This window comes from Podarcis cretensis (genome assembly GCF_951804945.1).
Source record: "Podarcis cretensis genome assembly, chromosome: 16".
NCBI classification, from domain to species: Eukaryota; Metazoa; Chordata; class Lepidosauria; order Squamata; family Lacertidae; genus Podarcis; species Podarcis cretensis.
The window spans coordinates 10,330,995-10,353,047 of NC_137186.1; the positions used below are offsets into that span (position 1 = coordinate 10,330,995).

The following is a 22,053-nucleotide window of genomic DNA, read 5'->3' on the forward strand; positions in this document are numbered from 1 at the left end:
TATTTATTTAATGTATTTATTTCAAAGATTTATATACTGCTTGCCCATCATAAAGCCCTCGAAGCAATTTACAAAAAGAATGAAAGAATAAAATAATCAGTAAAAATAAAAAGTTTTTTAAAAAACCCAGTAAGCTAAAAAAAACAACAGATTTTAAAAATCGGCCAACATTCTACATATCTGGGTAGGTTTGCTTAAACAGAAATGTTTTTAGCAGGTGCCGGAAAAGACCTGACATCAATAGGCAGGGAGTTCCAAAGGGTAACTTCTTACAAATGTGGGACGACGACTATGCGGGTGTTATGCGCGGATTGCAACAGGGCCAGTCCTGCAGATTGGAGCAGCGGAGTGGGCGTGTTTGGGGCAAGGCGATTTCGCAAGTAAGATGATGATATTTTTTATTGTTGTTATTATTGTTGTTATTCTGTTTGGCAACTCCTGTCAGGTCCAAAATGCCATGCCTCGCCCTTCGCCTCTGGAGCAGGGAAATCCCGAAGCTCTCCACCGCCCCCTTCCCCGCTGCTGCTCGGTGCCAATCCCTTTTCGGAAGCGGCGCCGCTTCCCAGCCTCGGAGCCCCTTCTTCGGCCGGGCGGAGATGCTTGCGCCTCGCCCGCCCGGTGCGCCCTCCTTGGGCGCGTCCCGGCCCTGCGCCAGCCGGGGAGGAGGGCGGGCGCGGCGCGGCGCGGCGTCTCGGGCCGGGCTTTGGCAACGCGCAGCCGGGCGGAGGCTGAAGGTCGCTTGGGCAGGAAGTTCCCGTTCTCGGGCGGGCCCAGCAGCTGCGCTGCAATGCGAGGCGGGAGGGCGGGTGGAGGCGGCGGCGGCGGCGGCGGGGCCGAGGAGGAGGCGGCCCCTGATCCGTTGCAGCCCGGCCCCGGGGAGGGATTTAGCCGGAGCCTTGGCTGCTGCCCTGGCTGCTGCTCCGGAGCCAAGCTGCTCCCCTTCCTGGCCGCCCCGATCTCCGGCTGCTTTCCAAGCGAGCGCCCCGAAAGCGCCGCCAAGGGCGCACGGACCTCTCCAAGGAGCCGGCGGTTGCTGCGCGCTAGGGCGCACCGTCGGGGCGCCTCTTCCCGCGGCTCCCCGGCGGCTGCGAGAGACGCATGGCGCTGCTTTGGGGGGTCTGCGTATTTCTGGCTTCCTGCGCTCCCTTCGGGGTTGGCGGCTTTCTCCCCGGAGCGACGCCGGAGCAGCGCGAAGGCACTTCGAGAGCACGGAAGGACGGTGAGTCAGAGAGGCGTATGCCGCTTACCCCTTTCCCCGCCGCCCCTTGGGGCCGCCTTCACACGTTACTTCTTCCCAAGCGCCACTTCTTCACACGTTACTTCTTCCCACACTGGCTGCCTAGCAGCAGCAGCTCTCAGTAAAGGTGCTTTTATTGCCAAGCTTACCTGGAGATGTTGGGGATTTAACCTGGAGCCTTTTGCACGCAGAGCAGGTGCTCACAATAATAAATCAGGCTAGCATTATTGCGTGTTGCAGAGAAAACAGCAGCTTGTCAGTAGTGAGATGGGAGAGGTAGGAGCGGAATTTCCTGATGACTCAAGTTGCAGTTCTATTCATATCTGCAAAGAAGTCATTCCCCTTGGATTCGATGGTAAGTGGCGTTAGAATTGCAGCCTCTCTTTTCTAAGCTGTTATACCAGGGTGGGGAAACCTGTGTATCTCTCTCCAAATGTTTTTGGACTCCAGGTCCCATCATCCCATGCTGGCTGGAGCTGATGGGAGCTGGAGTCTGACATCATTTGGAGGGCCACAATCTTTTGACCTCTGTAAATGCATTTTTATGTGATCCCTGATTGGTTAGGACATGATTGGTCCAGGACAGGAGTAGAAAACCTGTAGACCTGCAGATGTTGCTGGACTACAGCTCCCATCATCCCTGACCGTGGGTGCCATGCAATGTGCATGATCCTGGCATGCCCAGCCCCTTCATAGGAAATTTTGAGGGTGCTCGGGCACTCAGTGCCCCAGGGAGTTGGCACCTATGCCCCTGACCGTTGGCCAAACTGGCTGGGACTGATGTGAGCCAGACAACATCTGGAGTGTGACAATTTCCCCGTCTCTGCCTGTGGTTTAGTTTATCCCACCATGGAGCCATTGGCCAATGCTCTTCATTGGAGGCAGACAAGATGAAGGTGCCCCTAAGCATGTTCAGAGGGCATTTGCATTCAGAGGTAAAGGTAAAGGGACCCCTGACCATTAGGTCCAGTCGTGGCCGACTCTGGGGTTGCGGTGCTCATCTCGCTTTATTGGCTGAAGGAGCTGTCATACAGCTTCCGGGTCGTGGCCAGCAAGACTAAGCCGCTTCTGGCGAACCAGAGCAGTGCACAGAAACACTGTTTACCTTCCCGCCGGAGTGGTACCTATTTATCTACTTGCACTTTGACGTGCTTTCGTACTGCTAGGTTGGCAGGAGCAGGGACCGAGCAACGGGAGCTCACCCTGTCGTGGGGATTTGAACCGCCAACCTTCTGATCGGCAAGTCCTATGCTCTGTGGTTTAACCCACAGCGCCACCCGCGCCCCTGGTATTTGCATTGTCACGCAGTAAATAGACCCATATCAAATTAGAGGGAAAATTTCCAAAATGGAGGGGGAGGGGAGTTGCTGCTAACAGATTTTAAACCCCCCCCCCCTTTACAAATTAAGCACTGAGTCGTTTAGGCATGTTTTCATTGCGTTCAATGGGATTGCTCTCAAGTAAGTATGACAGTAGGATTGCAGCCCTTAACTGCCCTGTCCTATAAAATAATTGAAGTGAACGCTATAGACAGGTGCCTCTTTGAAAACGTGTCTTGCTCATCTAGAAAGCTGGGGTTGGCGCTCTTTTCTAACTGCACCCTTGGCTGTGAGAGTCTGGGCTTCCTGTATGGTGTGTGGTGTACTCTTGCCCTCTGAATCAGCAGCCGAAAGAGGCAGTTTTTGCCATAGTTCAGTGGCGGAGCAACTGCATTGCAAACAGGAGGTCTCAGGTTTCATCCCTGGCATCTCCAGGTAGGGCTGCGAGAGACTCCCTCTGAAAACCCTGCAGAGCTGCTGCCAGTCAGTGTAGACAGTACTGAGCTTTGATGGGCCTGACTCGGAAGAAGGCAGCTGCCTATATTCCTCGGTTCACTCCCCATCTTGGGTGGAGGTTGCTGATAGCCGGAGAAGGCAGGTGAGGAGGATTTGGGGGGTGGAAGGGACACGGGTGGCACTGTGGGATAAACCACAGAATCTAGGACTTGCCGATCTGAAGGTCGGCAGTTCAAATCCCTGCGATGGGGTGAGCTCCCATTGCTCGGTCCCTGCTCCTGCCGACCTAGCAGTTCGAAAGCATGCCAGTGCAAGTAGATAAATAGGTACCACTCTGGCAGGAAGGTAAATGGCATTTCCGTGCGCTGCTCTGGTTCCCCAGAAGTGGCTTAGTCATGCTGACCACACGACCCGGAAGCTGTACGCTGGCTCCCTCGGCCAATAAAGCGAGATGAGCGCTGCAACCCCAGAGTCGGTTACGACTGGACCTAATGGTCAGGGGTCCCTTTACCTTTCCCTTTCCCTCCATTTTTTAACAGTGGTTTGAGATGGAGAAATCAGCAGGTGTACTTTCCATGACATTGAACGTAATACGATCACCTGTTCACTGCTGCAAGTCAAATTGCTGTTAAAGGCGCAGCTGCAGAAGTTGGCAACGCTAGACCAAACATCCCTGAGTTTGTTTTCCAACAGGTTTATGAAGCCAAGAGCGCTCTCCCCATCATTAATCTCTCTAGCTCGTCCTTGGTTTCTTCAGACACAGTTGGGACTACAACTCCCATCCTCTGACCATGGGCAATGATGGCTGGGAATGATGGGGGTTGTAGTCCCAGCAACATCTGGGGACCAAGGTTGGGTGTGGCTGCTCTGTCGGCAGGTAGGCTGCCTCTGAACCTGGAGGCTCCGTTATCTGCTATCCTCGTTATAGTTACCTGTTTGAGAGTTGGCAGCCCTGGTCCTCCGCTTCCAAAACAATGGGGGATCGAGAAGTTTAGGATGAAGGGAGGTTAAAGGCTGCTTTTCAGAATTTATGCCTAGGGATATAAAGGGGATTTTGTGGGATCAGAGCAAAACTCCCATCTCTAGACCCAGTGGCGTAGCGTGGGTTGTCAGCACCCGGGGCAAGGCAAGTAATTTGCGCCCCCTAACCCATGGATTTGCGCCCCCTAACCCATGGATTTGCGCCCCCTAACCCATGGATTTGCGCCCCCTAACCCTAACCCCCAGATGTTGCGACCGGTGCGGCCGGCCCCCCCTGCAGCCCCCACGCTACGCCACTGTCTAGACCATTATCTGTCTGTTCTCCCAACAGTGGCCAGTCAGATTCCTCTGGAAAACTCCAAGAACGAAGGCAGTAGCACGGCCCTTTCCTGTGTGATAGAGCTGCTACCAAGCCAGGATAAGCGATTCTGAGAGTGATCTGGATTAAGGCAGCTTCCTATGTTCCTAAAAAGCAGAGCTCGAGAACCTGCGGTCTTCCAGGTGGTCCTGAACTCCACCTCCCATCTTCCCTGACTTGTGGGCCATTGCTAGCTGGGGCTGATGGGAGTCGGAGTCCAGCAACGTCAGGAAGGCTGTGGGTTCCCCATCCCTGCTTCACACCTCTGTTAAGTGCAGTTAACCTGTGATCCCCAATTGGTTGGGACGTGTGAAGGACAAAGGGAACCAGTGACCCTCTTAAAGGTGTTGGACTGCAACTCCCATCATCCCTGACCATTGGCTGCACTGGCTGATGGGAGTTGGAGTCCAACCAACCTCTATGGTTTGGGCAGCTAAGAAATCGGGGGGGGGACTGGACTGGTAGAAGTTTTTACTGTACTCCTTAAAATCTACTCAACCCCCTGGAAGTGATGGGGGGGCATTGTGTGTCTGCACACTCAGCTTCTAGTGCCTCTCCAATAACAACGCTCCGTTTACGTTACTGTGCACTCCTCGATTGGATGCAATCTTCCAAGAGGATCCTCACTCTGGCTTTCAACTTATCCTAAGTGCTGCGCAGAAATCCATGTGGTTTCTCCTTGGCCACCTGCTAAATTTTTAAACTGGTACCTCCACAATGGATTTTGGCTTTGCCCTTCTTGAGCTCCTGTGCTGCATTGTCTTCCAAGCAACCTTCTGGGGGCCAGATGTCAAAGTGAGCAGAGGAATACGGGCTTGCATCTGGCTAGCAGCCCCTGTGAGAACAGGATGTGGGCCTTTAGCCTGATCCAGCTGGGCCCTTCTGATGTGCTTTTCACAGCACCGTAGGGTTGGAAGGGAACCCTGAGGGTCATCTAGTCCAACCCCCCTGCAGTGCAGGAATATGCACCTGTCCCTTACCGGGATTGAACCTGCAGCCTTGGCATTGTCAGGAGGACTATGCTCTCACCAGCTGAACTATTTTATGAACCTTCACTCAGATGGTCTTCACAGTTCTTAAATGGTGTAGCAAACAGGCGGTAGCTGATTGGTAGAGCGCTTGCTTTGCATGCAGAAGGTGCCAGGTTCTGTTCCCAGGATCTCCAGGTAGGGTGGGATAAGGCACTTGTCTGAAATCCCAATTGAGCTGCTGCCAGCCCGTGCACGCAATACTCGGCTAGAAGGACCAACGTTCTGACTCTGCAGAAGGCGGCTTCTGAGGTTCCTGTTCCAATCAGTCATACGTTTTGAATGATGGGGGCTGGGGTCTTGCGTTATTTCTAGGGGGAGGCCCAGAACTCGGTGGCAGAGCGCATGCAGAATTATAAGGTTCAGCTCCCGGTATCTGGAAGTGACTCTTGTCTGAAATCCCAGAGAGCTGCTGCCAGCCAGTGTAGACAATACTGCTCTTGATGGGCTGAATCTGCATAAGGCAGCTTCATAGATGGTAGGAAGGAGCTTAGTCCACCCAAATTCCTGGAATGCTGCTGCAGGCCAGTGTGATCAATCCTGATGTTGCTGGACCAAAGATTGATTTAGAAAGACGTTTCCTTTTATCTGTGCACGAACATGTCAGGTCAAACAGCAACCAGGTGTACTTTTACCAGGGAATGATCCCCATGGAACAGAGGCAGGGGATGGTTCTGAGTAAACATGCATGGGCTTGTAATGTTAGTCACCTTTTCTGCACACACACCCCCACTCCCTGCTTTCAGCTCACCACCCTCCCCTTTCCAGCACCATTTAAGCCCTTAAGTCTGTTTGAGCAAAGGCTCATTTGCTGCACATTTCAATGCACTGTGTTGAGTGATTCAGCAGAACCCCACAAAGAAAGGAAGTCCTTTCTTTAGTTCCTTGGAAGGGGGGGGGGGAGAAGTCTATTGTGACATAATCTTGCTTGTATTTCAGCTTTAAGGCTGAATTCTGCTTGTGCAAAAGAATAATACTAATACTAAAAAACCTGTGCACAACACCACACAGGTTTCTAGTCCATAAGATCTTCAAAGTCTGGTGAGGGACTCAGAAGGTAGGGCAGACCAAGGGGACCTGTGGCCCCCTCCAAAGGTCAGACTGCCAGCACTCAAGGTGCTGTATAGGGCTCTGCCTCCCATCAGCCTCTCAGCCAGTATGACTAGTGGTTAGAGATGGTGGGAGTTGGGGAGCCCAGCAATATCTGGAGGGCCGAGGTTCTGTCCACAACTGTTTCCATGCCTTTCAGAAGCTGAACCAATTAGGCCTTGCAACTGTTTATAACAGTGTCCATTTGCATTATTCATTGAGGTGACGGCATCGCAAGCTTTCTCCATGGGGAATCCAGACTTTCCAATATACCGATTTAATACATGGCTGGGCATGAAAACTGGTGGGGGGAAAAGGGCTTTCAACTGAATGGAGCAGAGAGGGAAGGGAGGCGGCGAATGCTTTGTTTTTTTGGCATTCCGTGTTGCACTGGAGAAGAAATCTGTTTCCGTTTGCATTTAAAGGAGAACTTGTTATATCTGCACTTCCCGGAACAATCTGCAAACCAGAACGCCCTCCTTTGAAATGTGCAGTTCTCCGAATTTTGCAATTCTGTATTCCAGCTGAGTGAGAGGTCTTCAAATACATATACCAGGACGTTGTGTGCGTCAAAATGTATGCATTAGTCAAAAAAGCATGCAGCAGTGCATTGTGTCTAGGAAAAGGTTATTTTGCAAAAATAATAGTTGAAATTGCATACCAAAAAAACGGGCATGAGAAATTAGCACTAAAATCAACAAGAATGAAAACCTCCAGACACTTTTATCATGTATGCAGCGAAACCGTAATTTTCAAGCCTGACAAATCTGGAACTGGATTTGCTAATCTGATAACGCTGATCCTCTTGTTGCTTTAACCCATGTGCTATTGGATTCATTCTACGTGCCTATTTCGTAGTTTTGTTTTTCACCTGTTGTTAAATCCCTGTGGTTTTATATGCGTTATATAGTGAAACGAAACCTTGGGGGGAGGGGGGAGAAAGTGACGCTGAAAAGCTGGTGAATTTTCACGAGGGCTTGGGAAAAAAAACTAATCGTAGCTTGGAGCGGTGAGCCAAATTTAAGATTGCAGGAAAACACGAAACTGAGAGTAACCCCTTGCCCATTCCCAATTTCAGATGTCGGGACCCAACGGCCATGGGATGACAGGACCTGTTCGTGGCCCATCTCGCCAACGATCCTGTGGGGCGGGCAGCCCGTCAGCCTGAAGGAGGCGTCGTTGGTGAGTTTCCATGCCGGCTTTCCAGCTGGAGAGAGATCTGTTAACTGGGAGAAAGCTGGAGGCGGTCGGAAAGGGGGCAGTGGAGCAGCTGCGGTGATGCCGTGACCTCGAGCTGAGCTGGCCAAATGAGCTCATCGCGCTCTGCAACGGGTGCCACTCGCCTCCCCCTCTCCCCAAGCCTTCAGCCTTCCCTCCCAATCCTTTGCTTGACCCACGGATGCTGGGAGCCTCCAAGCATTTCCGGGTATTACTCCTGGGCAGGAAACGCTGGGTGGGGATGGCCGGGGTGGGGGGAGAGAAGCAGACACCCCTGTGCAACATGCTTGGTCACACACAACCCCCGCTCCCCTTCACGCCTGCAGGAGGACAATGAGCTAAGCTGGGCGAGGTGCTTCCTGCCATCAAGGGGTCGAAGGGAGCTTTTTTTTCCCTGCCCTAGGTTTGGCCTTGGTGAAAGGGGCACTTTTGGAAAGAGTTTAGCTTGCATGCAGAGATCTGGCCCAAGAGGGTGGTCTCAGCCCCTTGCTCCGGCTCACAGCGATACCCCTCTTTACTAAGCAGGGGCAGGTGGGATCTGTCCACACAGAAAACATGATGGGTTCTCTGTCGCCTTCTGCCAGCCATCACCTCTCTCCTTTTCAGGGGTCTCAGGGCTTCCCGGCTCGGCTGAGGGTTGCACTGGAGGTCGAGGGAGATCGCCTCCTCCTGGACTTGGTACAGAATCGGTGAGTTCGGGTTTGCATCATGGGCAGAAGTGACAAGTGCCTTCTAACCAGAAATCTCTAGCTTTGCCCCTGGAATTACAGTGGTACCTCGGGTTACATACGCTTCAGGTTACAGACCCAGCCACCATCACATTATTAAAACAACCCACAGGAAATAAAGCAGGGGGCCATGTCCACCATTTTGTCCTAACCCCCTCCCTGAATCTTAGCGTAATCCAGCGGTTCTCCAAGGGTGTCGCGCAGAGGATGGCAAGTGTGGCAGGGAGATGCGAGGAGAATCCGAGAAACGTTTAAACATTTCAGTGTAGTACAGGCGATGGCTGTTTTTCTGGTCCAATATGTGTGTGACAGCACATCCACACATCGCAACACACCCAGAAGTGGCAGGAAAAAGGGGCTTGGGCGGGAGAAAGGCGGGCTTTTGTATGCTCCGTCGACACGTGCAAGGGTCAGGAACGTAGCCCCCGTGCAAAACGGCCGTTGCCTGTATAGTATCAAAAAAAAATATTTATTTTCAGAATATGGCTAGATATCTTCTCAAACTGAGAGCAAAGTGTATTAAACAACCTTGAGGACAATCCCAGTTGCAATCTTTTTGTTTTCCATTGCATTTCTTACCATTGAAAAATTCAATTTGGCACGAGCAAATGTTTATTCTGAAAGTGTGGCCTAGAGAGAAGAGTTTGAGAGCTGCAGTAACCCAAGATCCCTGCAGGATCAGGCCAAAGGGCCATCTAAGCTCACACTGATCTGCCTGTGGGGTTCCAGGATTTCAGAGAAAGAGATATTCCCAGCCCTGTATGAAGATGCTACAGTGGTACCTTGGGTTACAGACGCTTCAGGTTACAGACTCCGCTAACCCAGAAATAGTACCTCAGGTTAAGAACTTTGCTTCAGGATGAGAACAGAAATCCCACAGCGGCGGCAGCAGGAGGCCCCATTAGATAAGGTGGTGCTTCAGGTTAAGAACAGTTTCAGGTTAAGAACGGACCTCCAGAACGAATTAAGTTCTTAACCTGAGGTGCCACCGTACTGGGGATTGAACCCAAGACCTTCTGCATGCAAGGCAGGTTCTCTGCTAGGGTCCCTCGCCTAAAAATCAATTAAGCTTCCAGTCCTCGTGGTTCTGATTCAAGGGGCAAATTTTAAAAAGGAGCTTTGCTGCCATCTTTTCCCTGCAACCTTTCTGCGTCTCCTCCAAATCCATGGTCTGTCCCTGCTGATTTGTATGTCTTCCATCGTAGGGAGCTGCTGGCAGGCACCCAAGGACTTGTCTATTACCTTTCCAACGGGGAGAGGGCGACGCATCCGACGAGCACAGAGGTGGGCATCTGTTTTTCTGGCTCTGCGCAGCCCATTCCTCTGCTGGCACCCATCCCCACCGAAATCCAGGGCCTGGGGAATGTTTATTCCTGGGCTCACCTCCTCTGCCAGCTGGGACTCTGCCACGATGCAGAAGTTTCAGCAGAGGTGCCAGCTCCAGGGCTGGAGAAGCAGGCTGGGATCTGAGCGGGCAGCGATTGACCAGGAAAGAGAGATTGGGGTCATAGCAGCAGAGGGTTCAAGGGGAAAAGGTCCAGCCTGTGGGCGGAAACTCTGAAAAAGGTGGATTTCACGTTGGGGAAAAGGCAGCTGCCTCAGGCCTTTCACAGTCTAACCACACTGTGTACCGTTCTGGTTGTTGTATTCTCAAAAAGCTTAAAGACCTTACTTGGAAAATAAATACAACCCAGGTGGTTAAGAAAGCCCAAGAGAGACTCCATCTCCTCAGAGTCTTGCAGAAGAACAATGTCAATCAACATTTGATGATCTCCTTCTACCGGTCAACAATAGCAACAATAGAAAGTGTCCTTTCATACTGCATCACAGTGTGGTACGCTGGTTTGACATCATGTGATAGGAAGTGCCTACAGAGGGTGGTGAATACAGCACAAGATATTATGGGCTGTCCTGTGAATCCACTGGATGAAATAGCGGAAGAACGTTGCCTCAGGAGAGTGAGGAAAATTCTCAGGGGTGATTCACACCCTGGCCGGCACTTTCTTGATCTCCTGCCCTCAGGCAGAAGATATAGAAGCCTGATTAGTCGCACCAACAGGGTAAAGAACAGCTTCTATCCGTGGGCTGTTAGGCTGCTGAATGAAAAGATAACAACAGGGGAACTGACTTTTGGGTTTGGTGTGTGTGCGTCAGTAAACGAGGGGAATTAAGACTAAGAGAGCTGAGTGGGGGGTGCTCATGTAATCTCACTGTATACAAGTTGTACAAGTGACAATAAAGTATTTCAACTGTGGAGCTGGGAAGGGTTAAGTTAAGGGTTATATTGAAAGCACTTTAAGCTGCCATGTTTCCCCCAAAGAATTCTGGAAGCTGTAGTTTGTGAAGGGCACTGAGAGTTGTTAGGAGACCCCTGATTCCCTTACAGAGAACTACAGTTCCCAGAGTTTCCTATGAAGAAGAGGGATTGGTTGTTAAACCACTCCGGGAATTGCAGCTCCTTCAGGAGGCCGCCTGACAGTGCTCAGCACCCTTAGCAAACTCCAGCTCCCATAATTCTCCGGGGGAAGCCATAGAACGGCATCACAGTGCTTTACAACGTATGGCGTAGATGTTTATAGACTTGGAAGGACCACACAGGTCATCAGGTCTAACTTCCGGCAGTGCAGGAATCCTTTACTCGACGCAGGGCTCCAACCCACAACCCTGAGATGAAGAATCTCTTGCTCTGCTGACTGAGCTATCCCAGGTCATGTGGCCCCAGTGGTCAAGGGGATGGGGCAAATCTTCTGTGAGAAAAGCAGGGGGCAGGGCTATAACGCCAAACCTGGGAGGCTGTGCTTATTCTCCCTGCTTTCTCTGTCTTCCAGGGCAATTGCTGCTATCGAGGCAAGATCCAGGGCTATCGAGACTCCTGGGCCAATGTCTGCGTTTGCTCTGGGCTAAGGTATGAGGAGAGACTGGATGAGGCGAAGCTCTGTGGGAGGACGGATGGTTCACCCCTGAGCAGATTCCTTTCACTCTTGCGGTTTTCCGTGGGCAAAAATGTGGTTGACTGTTTTTTTTTTATTTCCGCCCTGCCAGTGGTCTGCTGGTTGTGTCCAGCGACAGGAGCTACAGCCTGGAGTCCAGCGCAGAAGAGGATCTGGGTACGAGGGCCTACAGACTTGAGTCGGTCAGGCAAGAGACGGGAGAATGCGTGCTGGTCTCTCTGTCCCGGGGACAGTTCCGCCCGCGGCCACAGCCCGAGCGCAGCTGGCTACAAAGGGTACGTTTTGAACATCTGGGCCAGAGAGAAAGCCCAGCCGGCCCTGTGCTGCTTATTCTGACCGGCAGCAGCAATCCCGGTGCTTAACAGTGTTTTTCGCCCTGTCTCCCAGGCGAAGCGAGAGGCAGAGCCTGAACGTGGATTTGTGGAGCTAGTGATGGTGGCCGACCAGGCAGAGGTGAGACGATGCTCGATGCTCGTACCGCCCCCCCAGCCCCCCATGGCAAAGCCCTTAACACAAACGTAAACACATTCCTCGTAGCTTCCCAGAGAGAAAGCACAGTGGTGTCTCTTCTAAAACAGATCGCAAATGTGCAGTTTTACCCAGTGAGGGACATTTCCCAATGGGCCGATTCCTCAAGTTGCCAGATCTCAACGAGGAGAGGTTTCCCTGTTTCTCCTCGTTCCCTCACTGTCCCCATCGGAAACCAATTCCCAGAGAAATCTGCACTGAATGTTTCCGATGGTTAAATCTGTTGTCGTTTGGTAAATCTATTAGAGCCGTGGTACGCAGAAAGGAGTAAGTCTGGTAAGATGATTGGTTGAAAGTAGCCCCTGAAGGGAGGAATCTGCACAATTGCAGGAGTGAGGCCTTGTCACTATATAAAACACATGTCCTCAGAGAACTGGACTGGTTGTTGATTTGCTACCAGCTCAAGTTCAAGCTATAAAGCCCTTAACAATTGGGGCCAGTTTACCTGTAAGATCATGTTGCTCCAGACGTGCCCACTTGTATAACTGACACGGCTACAAGTGCCACATAATACCCACTCCACATCTGTAAGAAATTGATCTTACAGGCACTTTGGAACTCCCTGCCTCTTGACATCAGGCAGGCACTTTTGCCATACTCTTCTCAGAGCCTGCTAAAAACATTTCTGCTTAAGACATGCCTACCCAAACACCTAGAGTTTTTGGATGTATGTTTTACCCTGTTTATTGCGGGTTTTATTTCTGTGCTTCAAATCATTGCTTTTAGCTGATGATTCCATCATTTTATTCTCTCCGTAAACTAATTTGAGGTGGGTGGTTGTTATTGTTTGTTTTGTTTTTAAATAAAGCGGTGTGTAAATCTTAAAACAAGGGTTGGCAACCTGCGGCCCATGGGCCACAAGCGGCCCATGGGGGTCGTTTAAATGTCCCACGAACTAAGCCGCCCGCTTGGCGAGTCCCCATGCCGACACAGCGCAGAGCAGGGACTCGCTTCCATGGCGCCGGAAATCACATCTGCACAGATGCGATCTGGCCCATGGAGCAATCTCCGTGGGAGTGAACCAGCCCAGGCGAGGTAAACCTTGCCGACGCCTGTCTTAAAAAATAAATAAAAATACGGGAATTCTGATGAAGATATAATGCAGTAGAAAAAGGTTTGAGTAAGAACGCTGCGGAGGTGAGGGTGGGGAAGTCAACTTATGAAGGAATGCAATTATTTGATTTGAAGGTTATTGTGAAAATGTTTTAAAAACTTAAAAAAAACTTTGACAACCAAGGTGCCACTGTATTTAAATACAGGAATTCCATAGCGAACCCAAACCTGTTCAGGCACCAGGGCTTTAAACATGTGTTTGAGGAGAGGTGTGGCCTGGAGGAGGAGGGGCGTGGCCTGGGGAGAGTTCCGAGGGCCAGGCAGAGAGATGCAGAGTTCTTGTTGGAAGTACACTGAAAAGGATATACCAAGAGCTCTGGCCAAAAGTTTCAATACAAGGAATAATTCCTACTCGAGAGTTGAAAAGAAAAACGTGTATATTCTGCAAAGAATAACAGTTTTAAACTAATAGTAAATTTAAACACAACGTATAAGTGCGACAGTTTTAAAATAATAGTAAATTTAAATACAACGTTTAAGTGCAGAAATAATGTAGTTTCAAATATGCAATAATATAGTATAAAGGTACATAAAATATCAGTACACAACAATTGTTTTATACAAGTCTCAATGGCAGTCAAAAAGAGTAACAATTGTTTTATACAAGTCTCAATGGCAGTCAAAAAGAGTCCATATTATATAAAGTCAGAATAAAGAATCAAATAGGGCCAAAAAGAAGTATCCGGAGTATGAATTAGATGTACGACTCAGCAGTGGTGACCAGAACAGGGCCCTGTTTCGGAGTAAATGCCTTCTTCAGCTGGTAATATCAAATAATATGTCAAAATGGATCAAGGTTCTCCAATACCATAAATCATAAATATAATGAAGTATATACATAACCCTGCACTTAAACGTTGTATTTAAATTTACTATTATTTTAAAACTGTCGCACTTATACGTTGTGTTTAAATTTACTATTAGTTTAAAACTGTTATTCTTAGCAGAATATACACGTTTTTCTTTTCAACTCTCGAGTAGGAATTATTCCTTGTATTGAAACTTTTGGCCAGAGCTCTTGGTATATCCTTTTCAGAGAGATGCAGAGAGCTGAGCTCGGCCCCCAGTGTCTCAAGTCCCTTCCCACCACCTCCACTTCTGTTTCCTTTTCAGTTCGAGCTGAACCCCGACCTTAACTGGACGCAAACACGGATGCTGGAGATCGCCAGTCACATGGACGGGGTGAGTGGCTGCCCTAGGCGGATGTGGGTGGTGCATGTGGGAATTGTAGTTTGACGACGTCCTTGGACTCCAGCTCCCATCAGCCAGCATGGCTGATTGTCAGGGATGATGGGAGTTGTAGTCCAAATCCTCTTCGAGGTTAGGGGAGGTTGGCTAGGCAATTCTGTGTTGGGTTGGCCAATGGTCTCCCCTGATGCCAGGCAGCTTCGTATATATTGGGGAACTGTCTTTGCTTTTGCTTTTTAAAAGACATTTCTCCAAATACTTCAGTGTTTACCTCGCACGGAGAGTAATTTTGGGGAGAGCTCGGCAGGAAATTTGCAGTTTAAGACCCAGGAACCTTAAGAGTTGCCGATTCCTTCAGCTCTGCCTTCTGGGCTGAGGTCTTCTTTTTTTAAAAAAAATTAATATTTATTCCAATTTTAAAGATTACAAAAAAGACAAACAACCAAGAAAAAAAAAAGAAAAAACACACAAATGCAACCTTTACATAACTTTCTTTCCTTTGCTTATTTCCTTGACCTCACACCTCCCTTTTTTGTATTCTAGTTCAATTAGATATTTCAGCAAATTCTTTCCATCCTTGTTATTATCCTAAAAAATTTATCTTGATATACTATATTTTTACATTCTCCTCTTTCACTAATTACCAATCCATTTTTACTTAATCCTTTATATCATTTCTGCTCAGACCACAAAACTTCATTCCAACATCCTTCTAACATTCCTTAATTTTCTGTAAAATTACAGAAACATTGGGCTGAGGTCTTCTGAGGGGACACTTCGATGGCCGACGCTCCTGAGGGCTGGCTGGACTTTGCCAGGGGCAGAGCCTTTTGTATGGCAGGGTGGAAATCCCTTCCACTAGAGTTTCGACAGGAATAATCCCTGCTTGGTATTTGGATTTCTTCTGAAAAAGAAACATCCTGGATTATTCAGACAGGGCCTTTCAAATGTGCAATTCTTTGCCAGGCAGCTTTGACTGATGTGCTTGACACTTTTATGATGATCTTGTTCTTTTTAGTCTTGCAAAATTTATAATTATTTAAATGAAGGAATAAAAGCACTCACCCCTTTTTTTTCCTCTTGCCCTCTGACCTTTTCCTTTCCTTTCCTTTTTCTTCTTTTAAAAACCCACTCTCTCCCATTTTCTTCCCCTCCTCTGCCCAGTTTTACCGGACGGTGGGTCTGCGGGTGGCTCTCGTCGGCCTTGAAGTCTGGAACAAGGGGAACCGCGTTTCTGTGGACGGTTCCCCCCGGGTAGTTCTGGAGCGGCTCCTGCGGTGGAGGCAGGAGGAACTGCTTCCTCGGATCCCACACGACAGCGTCCAGCTTATCATGTAAGGAGCCTGAGGGTTAGCCGCCCTGAGCCCAGTCTCGGCCGGGGAGGGCAGGATACAAATAAATGATTATGATTATGATTATGATTATGAAGGGCTCCAGAGGTGGAGAAATCGAAATTAGAAACAGAACTGTTAGAACCCAATACTAAGAATTTATCAAGAATGTATAACTTGCTGTTGAAGTGGAATACAATAGATGAGACAGTGAAGCCAGCTATGATTAGATGGGCACAGGACATAGGTCATGACATTATGTTTGCTGACTGGGAGCAGTTATGGACCACAGGTATTAAATTCACGGCATGTAATGCCCTACGAGAAAACATTATGAAAATGATTTACAGGTGGTACATGACCCCAGTCAAGCTTGCGAAGATTTATCATTTGCCCAATAACAAATGTTGGAAATGTAAAGAGACTGAAGGTACCTTCTTCCACCTTTGGTGGACCTGCCCAAAGATTAATGCCTTCTGGGAAATGATTTATAATGAGATTAAGAAAGTACTTAAATGCACCTTTCATAAGAAACCAGAGGCATTTCTCTTGGGTATGGTCGGCCAGCTGGTGCCGAAGAAGGATAAGAATTTCTTTTTGTACGCTACTACGGCAGCAAGGATTCTCCTAGCAAAGTATTGGAAGACACAAGAGCTACCCACGCTGGAGGAATGGCAGGCGAAAGTGATTGACTTTATGGGACTGGCAGAAATGACCGGCAGAATCCGCGACCAAGAGAAAGAGACTGTGGAAGAAGATTGGAAGAAGTTTAAAATATATCTTAAGAGCTACTATAAAATTGAGGAGTGCTAAAATGCTGAGGGAGAGGAAGACGTAGAATTGCAGCGGTAAATTGTGTTTAGTTTAGGGTGAAATTGAAAAGGAGAATGAATTTATATTCAATTGGCTAAAAAGGGTTGTTGAACAATTGTTAAAATAAAGGATGCAAAAAGGGGAAGGTATGGGGAAGTCCGGGAAAAGAGGTTTATGGAAATAAGGTAAAGAAATTATGATTTTTTGTGTTTGTTTTTATGTTGTTTTTGTGTTTGTTAAAAATTGGAAATTAATAAAAATTTTATAAAAAAAAAAAAATGAAGGGCTCCAGAGAATCCCTAGCGGGGGAGTGTAGGGGGGTGGACTGGCGAAGTGAGGTGCCTATAGACGGAGGAGCCTGGGTCTTCGTTTGGTGCATTCTGGGTACTTGCCTCCCGAAGGAGTGCCAGGTGCTTGGCCTGGGTTACGGGTGCCATGTGTTTGGCCAGGCAGGGGGTGTGGCCTGCACTTTTGATGGGCAGGGATTGACACTAACCAGCCCTGTGGGCGGGGCCTGCACTACCGATGGGCAGGGATAGACACTACTGGGACTGTGGGCGGGGCCTGGAAGCATGATGGGCGGAAAGTAATGGACTATATGGAATTGGCGGAAATGACTGGCAGAATCCGAGACCAGGGAGAAGAGTTGGTGGAAGAAGATTGGAAGAAATTTAAAGATTATCTACAGAAACACTGTAAAATTATTGAATGCTAAAATGACGTTGGAATGAAATGAAGCGGTTTTAGTAATAAGGTTAAAAAGGAGTATGTAAAAATGGATTAAGAAATAAGATAAAACAAAGAGGGTAAGGATTTGCTGAATTAACTATCTGAATTGAAATACAAAAAAGGGAGGTGTGAGGAAGTCATGAAAATAAGTAAATGAATTGTAAGATATAGAAAGAGGGATTTATTTTTAACTGTTTTTATCTTTTCTGTAATTTGTATTTTTTGTTTTTTTCTTTTATCATTTTTGTAACCTTTTTTTTCTTTTTTATTGAAATTGTTAATAAATATTATTTTTTTAAAAAAGGAAGCATGATGGGCGGAGCTATCCCGAAGTCTGCCCACTTTGTGCCTGCCCACTCAGCTGTGGCAGGATTCCCAATGTGTACTTGGCTCTGTCTGTCTTGTGTAAAACCTTATCTCTTCCCCCCCATGCCCCATTTTGGTGATCTTTCTCTTGCCCTGCCCCATAGGGGATCTCCATTCACCGGGGGCTCAATAGGAACGGCCACGCAGGGTTCGATTTGCTCCCATCGCTCCGGCGGGGTCAGCATGGTGAGTACTAGTGCCCCTTGCTTTCTCAGAGGCCAGAGTAGCGGCATGTTTCTGGATAGCCCAGGTAAGCGGGTGCCTGTTGCATTAATAATAATAATAATAATAATTTATTATTTATACCCCGCCCATCTGGCTGGGCCTCCCCAGCCACTCTGGGCGGCTTCCATAGAAAGCAAAAATACAATAAAATATCACACGTTAAAAACTTCCCTGAACAGGGCTGCCTTAAGATGTCTTCTGAATGTCAGGTAGTTGTTAATCGCTTTGACATCTGCTGGAAGGGTGTTCCACAGGGCGGGCGCCACTACCGAGAAGGCCCTCTGCCTGGTTCCCTGTAGCTTTACTTCTCGCAATGAGGGAACCGCCAGAAGGCCCTCGGCGCTAGACCTCAGCGTCCGGGCAGAATGATGGGGGTGGAGACGCTCCTTCAGGTATACTGGACCGAGGCCGTTTAGGGCTTTAAAGGTCAGCACCAACACTTTGAATTGTGCTCGGAAACGTACTGGGAGCCAATGTAGGTCTTTCAAGACCGGTGTTATGTGGTCTCGGCGGCCGCCCCCAGTCACCAGTCTAGCTGCCGCATTCTGGATTAGTTGTAGTTTCCGAGTCACCTTCAAAGGTAGCCCCACGTAGAGTGCATTGCAGTAGTTACTATCTGTTCCGTGGAACCAGGGCAGCCTCATTGAAAGTCTTGCTTGGAATTGCTGTGGAGCTGTGCTTCTGATGTTTTGGGGGGAGACTGACCCACCTGGAGTATCAAGGTTCTGCATTTGTGTAGACGTTTGACTTAGAGTTTGCATCTTTATGTTCATTTGTTAAATGTTGCAGAGCTTTTTGTTCCAGCCAGATTTAATATCCTCCCGACCTAAGTGCTTTGGGGCAGCGATGCTGGCGCTCCTCTTTCCTTAAGGGTATTATGGTCTGTAATAATCAGGAGCTGGGATCTGTAGACAACTGTCCTTCTGTTTAAGTAACTTAGGCAGGAGACAATTGGCCTTTTGCTGGCCAAACTTCTGGGAAGGTCAGTTCAGTTTTATGTTAGATATTTAATGGAAGAAAAACCCCAAGGTATCACTCGCAGTGGTTAAATTTCTGCCAGTAACACTGGGAGCAAGAAACATCTCGCCGCCTGAAACTTTAAGGACCTTTTTTCAGGGACTAATGTGCAATTATTAAATCTGTATATGATGGTTCTTACATTGTGCAGTACTTTACAATCTGTTTTGCTCCAAGATTGTTTCGTATGGTGTGTTTCTTTTGGCCTATTGACCATAATAAATTGATTGATGGATGGATATGCTTTTGGGTTTGGGGTTGAATCATGGAGAAGTGGAACAAAACAGAAAAGGTCACAGTCCTGATCTGCTTAGCAGTAGTAGTATTCTGGGAAGAATAGTATAAAAGGAAAAACAAAGAATAAATGGAAGTATATAATTTTTAAAAATATAAATAATTAGGTATTCAGCTTTTAAACGCCTGCTGAAAACTTTTCTGTTTCATCAAGCTTATTCTTGACAAGACACCTTTCCACAACATTTATCTGATTCTATTTCATTATATGCTTTTTATGTCGTTTTACATATATAAGGTAACCTTCCGTAGTTTGCACATTAATTTTTTTTTTTTTACTTGTTCATTGAACTACAGAAAGGGAAGAGAGAACGGGGAGAAAAACAAGTACATAATCGAGATGAACAAATCTCTTTCTAGTCTCTCCACGCAATGCTCTTTCCAATAGACCACAAAACAGTTCCATCTCTCCCCATTGATTATATATCCCACCTCATGTGTTTTCTCTTTTTCTGGATTATATCTGTTGTTTTATCCATCACTGCCACCTCCACACATTCCTGAAGAGATGGTGAATCTGTTGTCCTTGCATTTCCTTTCCCACAGGTTTTTTTGTGGCCCTTAACTAAGGATCTTTATTCTTTATGAGTTAGCGGTATACTGTATATGCAAGTGTTTTTATGAATGAATAAAGGAGGAGTTGTTGTTTAGTCGTTTAGTCGTGTCCGACTCTTCATGTCCCCCTGGACCAGAGCACGCCAGGCACTCCTGTCTTCCACTGCCTCCCGCAGTTTGGTCAAACTCATGCTGGTAGCTTCGAGAACACTGTCCAACCATCTCGTCCTCTGTCGCCCCCTTCTCCTTCTGCCCTCCATCTTTCCCAACATCAGGGTCTTTTCCAGGGAGTCTTCTCTTCTCATGAGGTGGCCAAAGTATTGGAGCCTCAGCTTTACGATCTGTCCATCCAGTGAGCACTCAGGGCTGATTTCCTTCAGAATGGAGAGGTTTGATCTTCTTGCAGTCCATGGGACTCTCAAGAGTCTCCTCCAGCACCTCCAGGTCGCGAAGAGTAGGACACGACTAAACAACTAAACAACAACAAAAGGAGGAGTGCGAATTAGGTTGGCTTGCTCAAAAGTGCGAACCAAAGGGAGTCGCAGAGCAATCTCCAGCTGTCTTTTCTCCTCTTCCAGGACCACTCGGTCAGCCCCTTGATGATCGCCTCAACTCTTTCGCACCAGCTAGGCCACAACCTGGGCCTTGACCATGATGGCGCTGGCTGCAGCTGTGACGGCTCTGGCCCTAACTTTCCCCCTGGTCGCAGCTGCATCATGGAGCCACTGACGGGGTGAGCCTCTGAACGTGTGTGGGGTTTTCCTCCCCACCACGGGTGGTTGGGTGGACTGCTGAAATACAGGGGGTTCGAGGACACCCCGCCTCTGACCGTTTCCCTCTTCTCTGCCAGCATCATGCCCGGTTTAACCTTCAGCAGCTGCAGCCACCGGAAGCTCCAGCAGATTCTGCAGAGCGACCGCGTGTGGTGCCTCCTTGACGTGCCGGATCCAGGGCGCCTGGTGGATTCTCGCTGTGGGAACTTCCTTGTGGAGGACAAGGAGGAGTGCGATTGCGGCCTCCTGGTGGTACGAAGGGCACCTCTCTCCCCATCTTCCTCCTCCTCTCCTTTTTAAATTTTTTTTTTTAATTTATACCTACCCATCTGGCTGGGTTTCCCTGCCACTCTGGGCGGCTCCCATCATCATCAAGCAATAAATAATCAAACATTAAAAACTTCCCTAAACAGGACTACCTTCAGATGTCTTCTAAACGTCACATAGTTGTTTATTTCCTTGACATCTGATGGGAGGGCATTCCACAGGGAGGGTGCCACTACCGAGAAGGCCCTCCGCCTGTTCCCTGTAACTTCTCACAGTGAGGGAGCCGCCAGAAGGCCCTCGGAGCTGGACCTCAGTGTCCGGGCAGAACGATGGGGTTTGAGACGCTCCTTCAGGTATATGGGGTGAGGCTGTTTAGGGCTTTAAAGGTCACCTTTGCCCCATGCAGCTTCCAGATGCCCTTGCTGTGTAGTAACAACAACAATAATAATAAATAATAAATAAATAATAGTTTTATTATTTGTACCCCATCTATCTGACTGGGTTGCTCCATTTATGAGGAGGGTTGTGTTCTGAGACACGGCACACTGAGGTTAAGTCCTCTCAGATATGACTCATCCATATAGAGCCGCCTTGAGCCTGGCTTCAGTTGGGGAGGGCGGGATATAAATAAAATGTATTATTATTATTATTATTGTTATTATTATTATTATTATTATTATTATTATTATTATTATTATTATAGGCCTTAGCACAGAAGCCTAGGCCGAAAAGGGTCCCCTTGAAGTAGAGAGTTCTCCTTTGTAATTGAGGGAGAAAGCTGGAGTTGGTGCGAAGCATGCATCCTCTACATTTTGCTGAGAGCCTGCTTTGGCTTTACTCATCTCACTGCAGCCCAGTATAGTTGTGCATGTTAAGCCTAAGCGAGGATCTGGAGCAGCCCAGTTGGTTTTTCACTGAACATATGCCTTTCTCCTTTTTCAGGAGTGTACAGACCCATGTTGCAATGCGAGCTCATGCAAGCTGATGCCCGGAGCCCAGTGCGCCACGGGGGGAGCCTGTTGCCACGAGTGCAAGGTAAGTTGTCGGAGCAGAGGAGTGGGGAGGGAACATCTTCCGGTGGTTTCTCAGCCCTGCCTCGAAGGGGTGTTCTCATTCACACAAGCCCTCTGATAATTTGGCTTTTAAGTGAAAGTGCACGGTTGCATGTTCCACCTAAAGGTTTGTATATGTCATTGACCTGTGCGGGAGACCTGCTGGCCTGTGACTGACAAGGCATGTTGGCCCCAAGTCTCTCTTGGGCCCCCTTTTGAGCCCCCAACTCTGATCTTGCAATAGTTATCTGAGGCCCTTCTGTGGGTGCCCCCTCCCTGAGAAGTCCCATGGGTGGCAACACGAGAGCAGGGCCTTTTCAGTGGTGGCTCCCCGGTTGCAGAATGCTCTTCCCAGAGAGGCCTGCCTGGTGACATCAATACATACATTTAGACCCCAGACAAAAACATTTATTTTCCACCAGGCCTTCAGCTTTTAA

At 48.4% G+C, this 22,053-nt stretch overlaps 1 protein-coding gene across 5 annotated transcripts in view; it reads left to right on the forward strand.

Moving 5' to 3' along the window:
- Positions 1-768: 768 nt before the first annotated feature.
- The window catches only part of ADAM15 (ADAM metallopeptidase domain 15), a 45,604-nt gene continuing 24,319 nt past the window's right edge, over positions 769-22,053 (forward strand). For 2 of the 5 annotated variants that reach the window (XM_079957976.1, XM_079957980.1), the window contains exons 1-13: positions 772-1,219; positions 7,547-7,650; positions 8,293-8,375; positions 9,620-9,698; positions 11,243-11,319; positions 11,457-11,640; positions 11,753-11,818; positions 14,120-14,188; positions 15,359-15,528; positions 17,538-17,619; positions 20,103-20,257; positions 20,375-20,549; positions 21,507-21,599. In XM_079957976.1, the coding sequence (XP_079814102.1) occupies positions 1,099-1,219; positions 7,547-7,650; positions 8,293-8,375; positions 9,620-9,698; positions 11,243-11,319; positions 11,457-11,640; positions 11,753-11,818; positions 14,120-14,188; positions 15,359-15,528; positions 17,538-17,619; positions 20,103-20,257; positions 20,375-20,549; positions 21,507-21,599 (1,458 nt within the window). In that variant the 5' untranslated portion in view covers positions 772-1,098. Of the gene's footprint in view, positions 1,220-7,546; positions 7,651-8,292; positions 8,376-9,619; positions 9,699-11,242; positions 11,320-11,456; positions 11,641-11,752; positions 11,819-14,119; positions 14,189-15,358; positions 15,529-17,537; positions 17,620-20,102; positions 20,258-20,374; positions 20,550-21,506; positions 21,600-22,053 lie in introns of all 5 variants that reach the window. The other 3 variants (XM_079957978.1, XM_079957979.1, XM_079957977.1) reach the window with 3 other exon arrangements.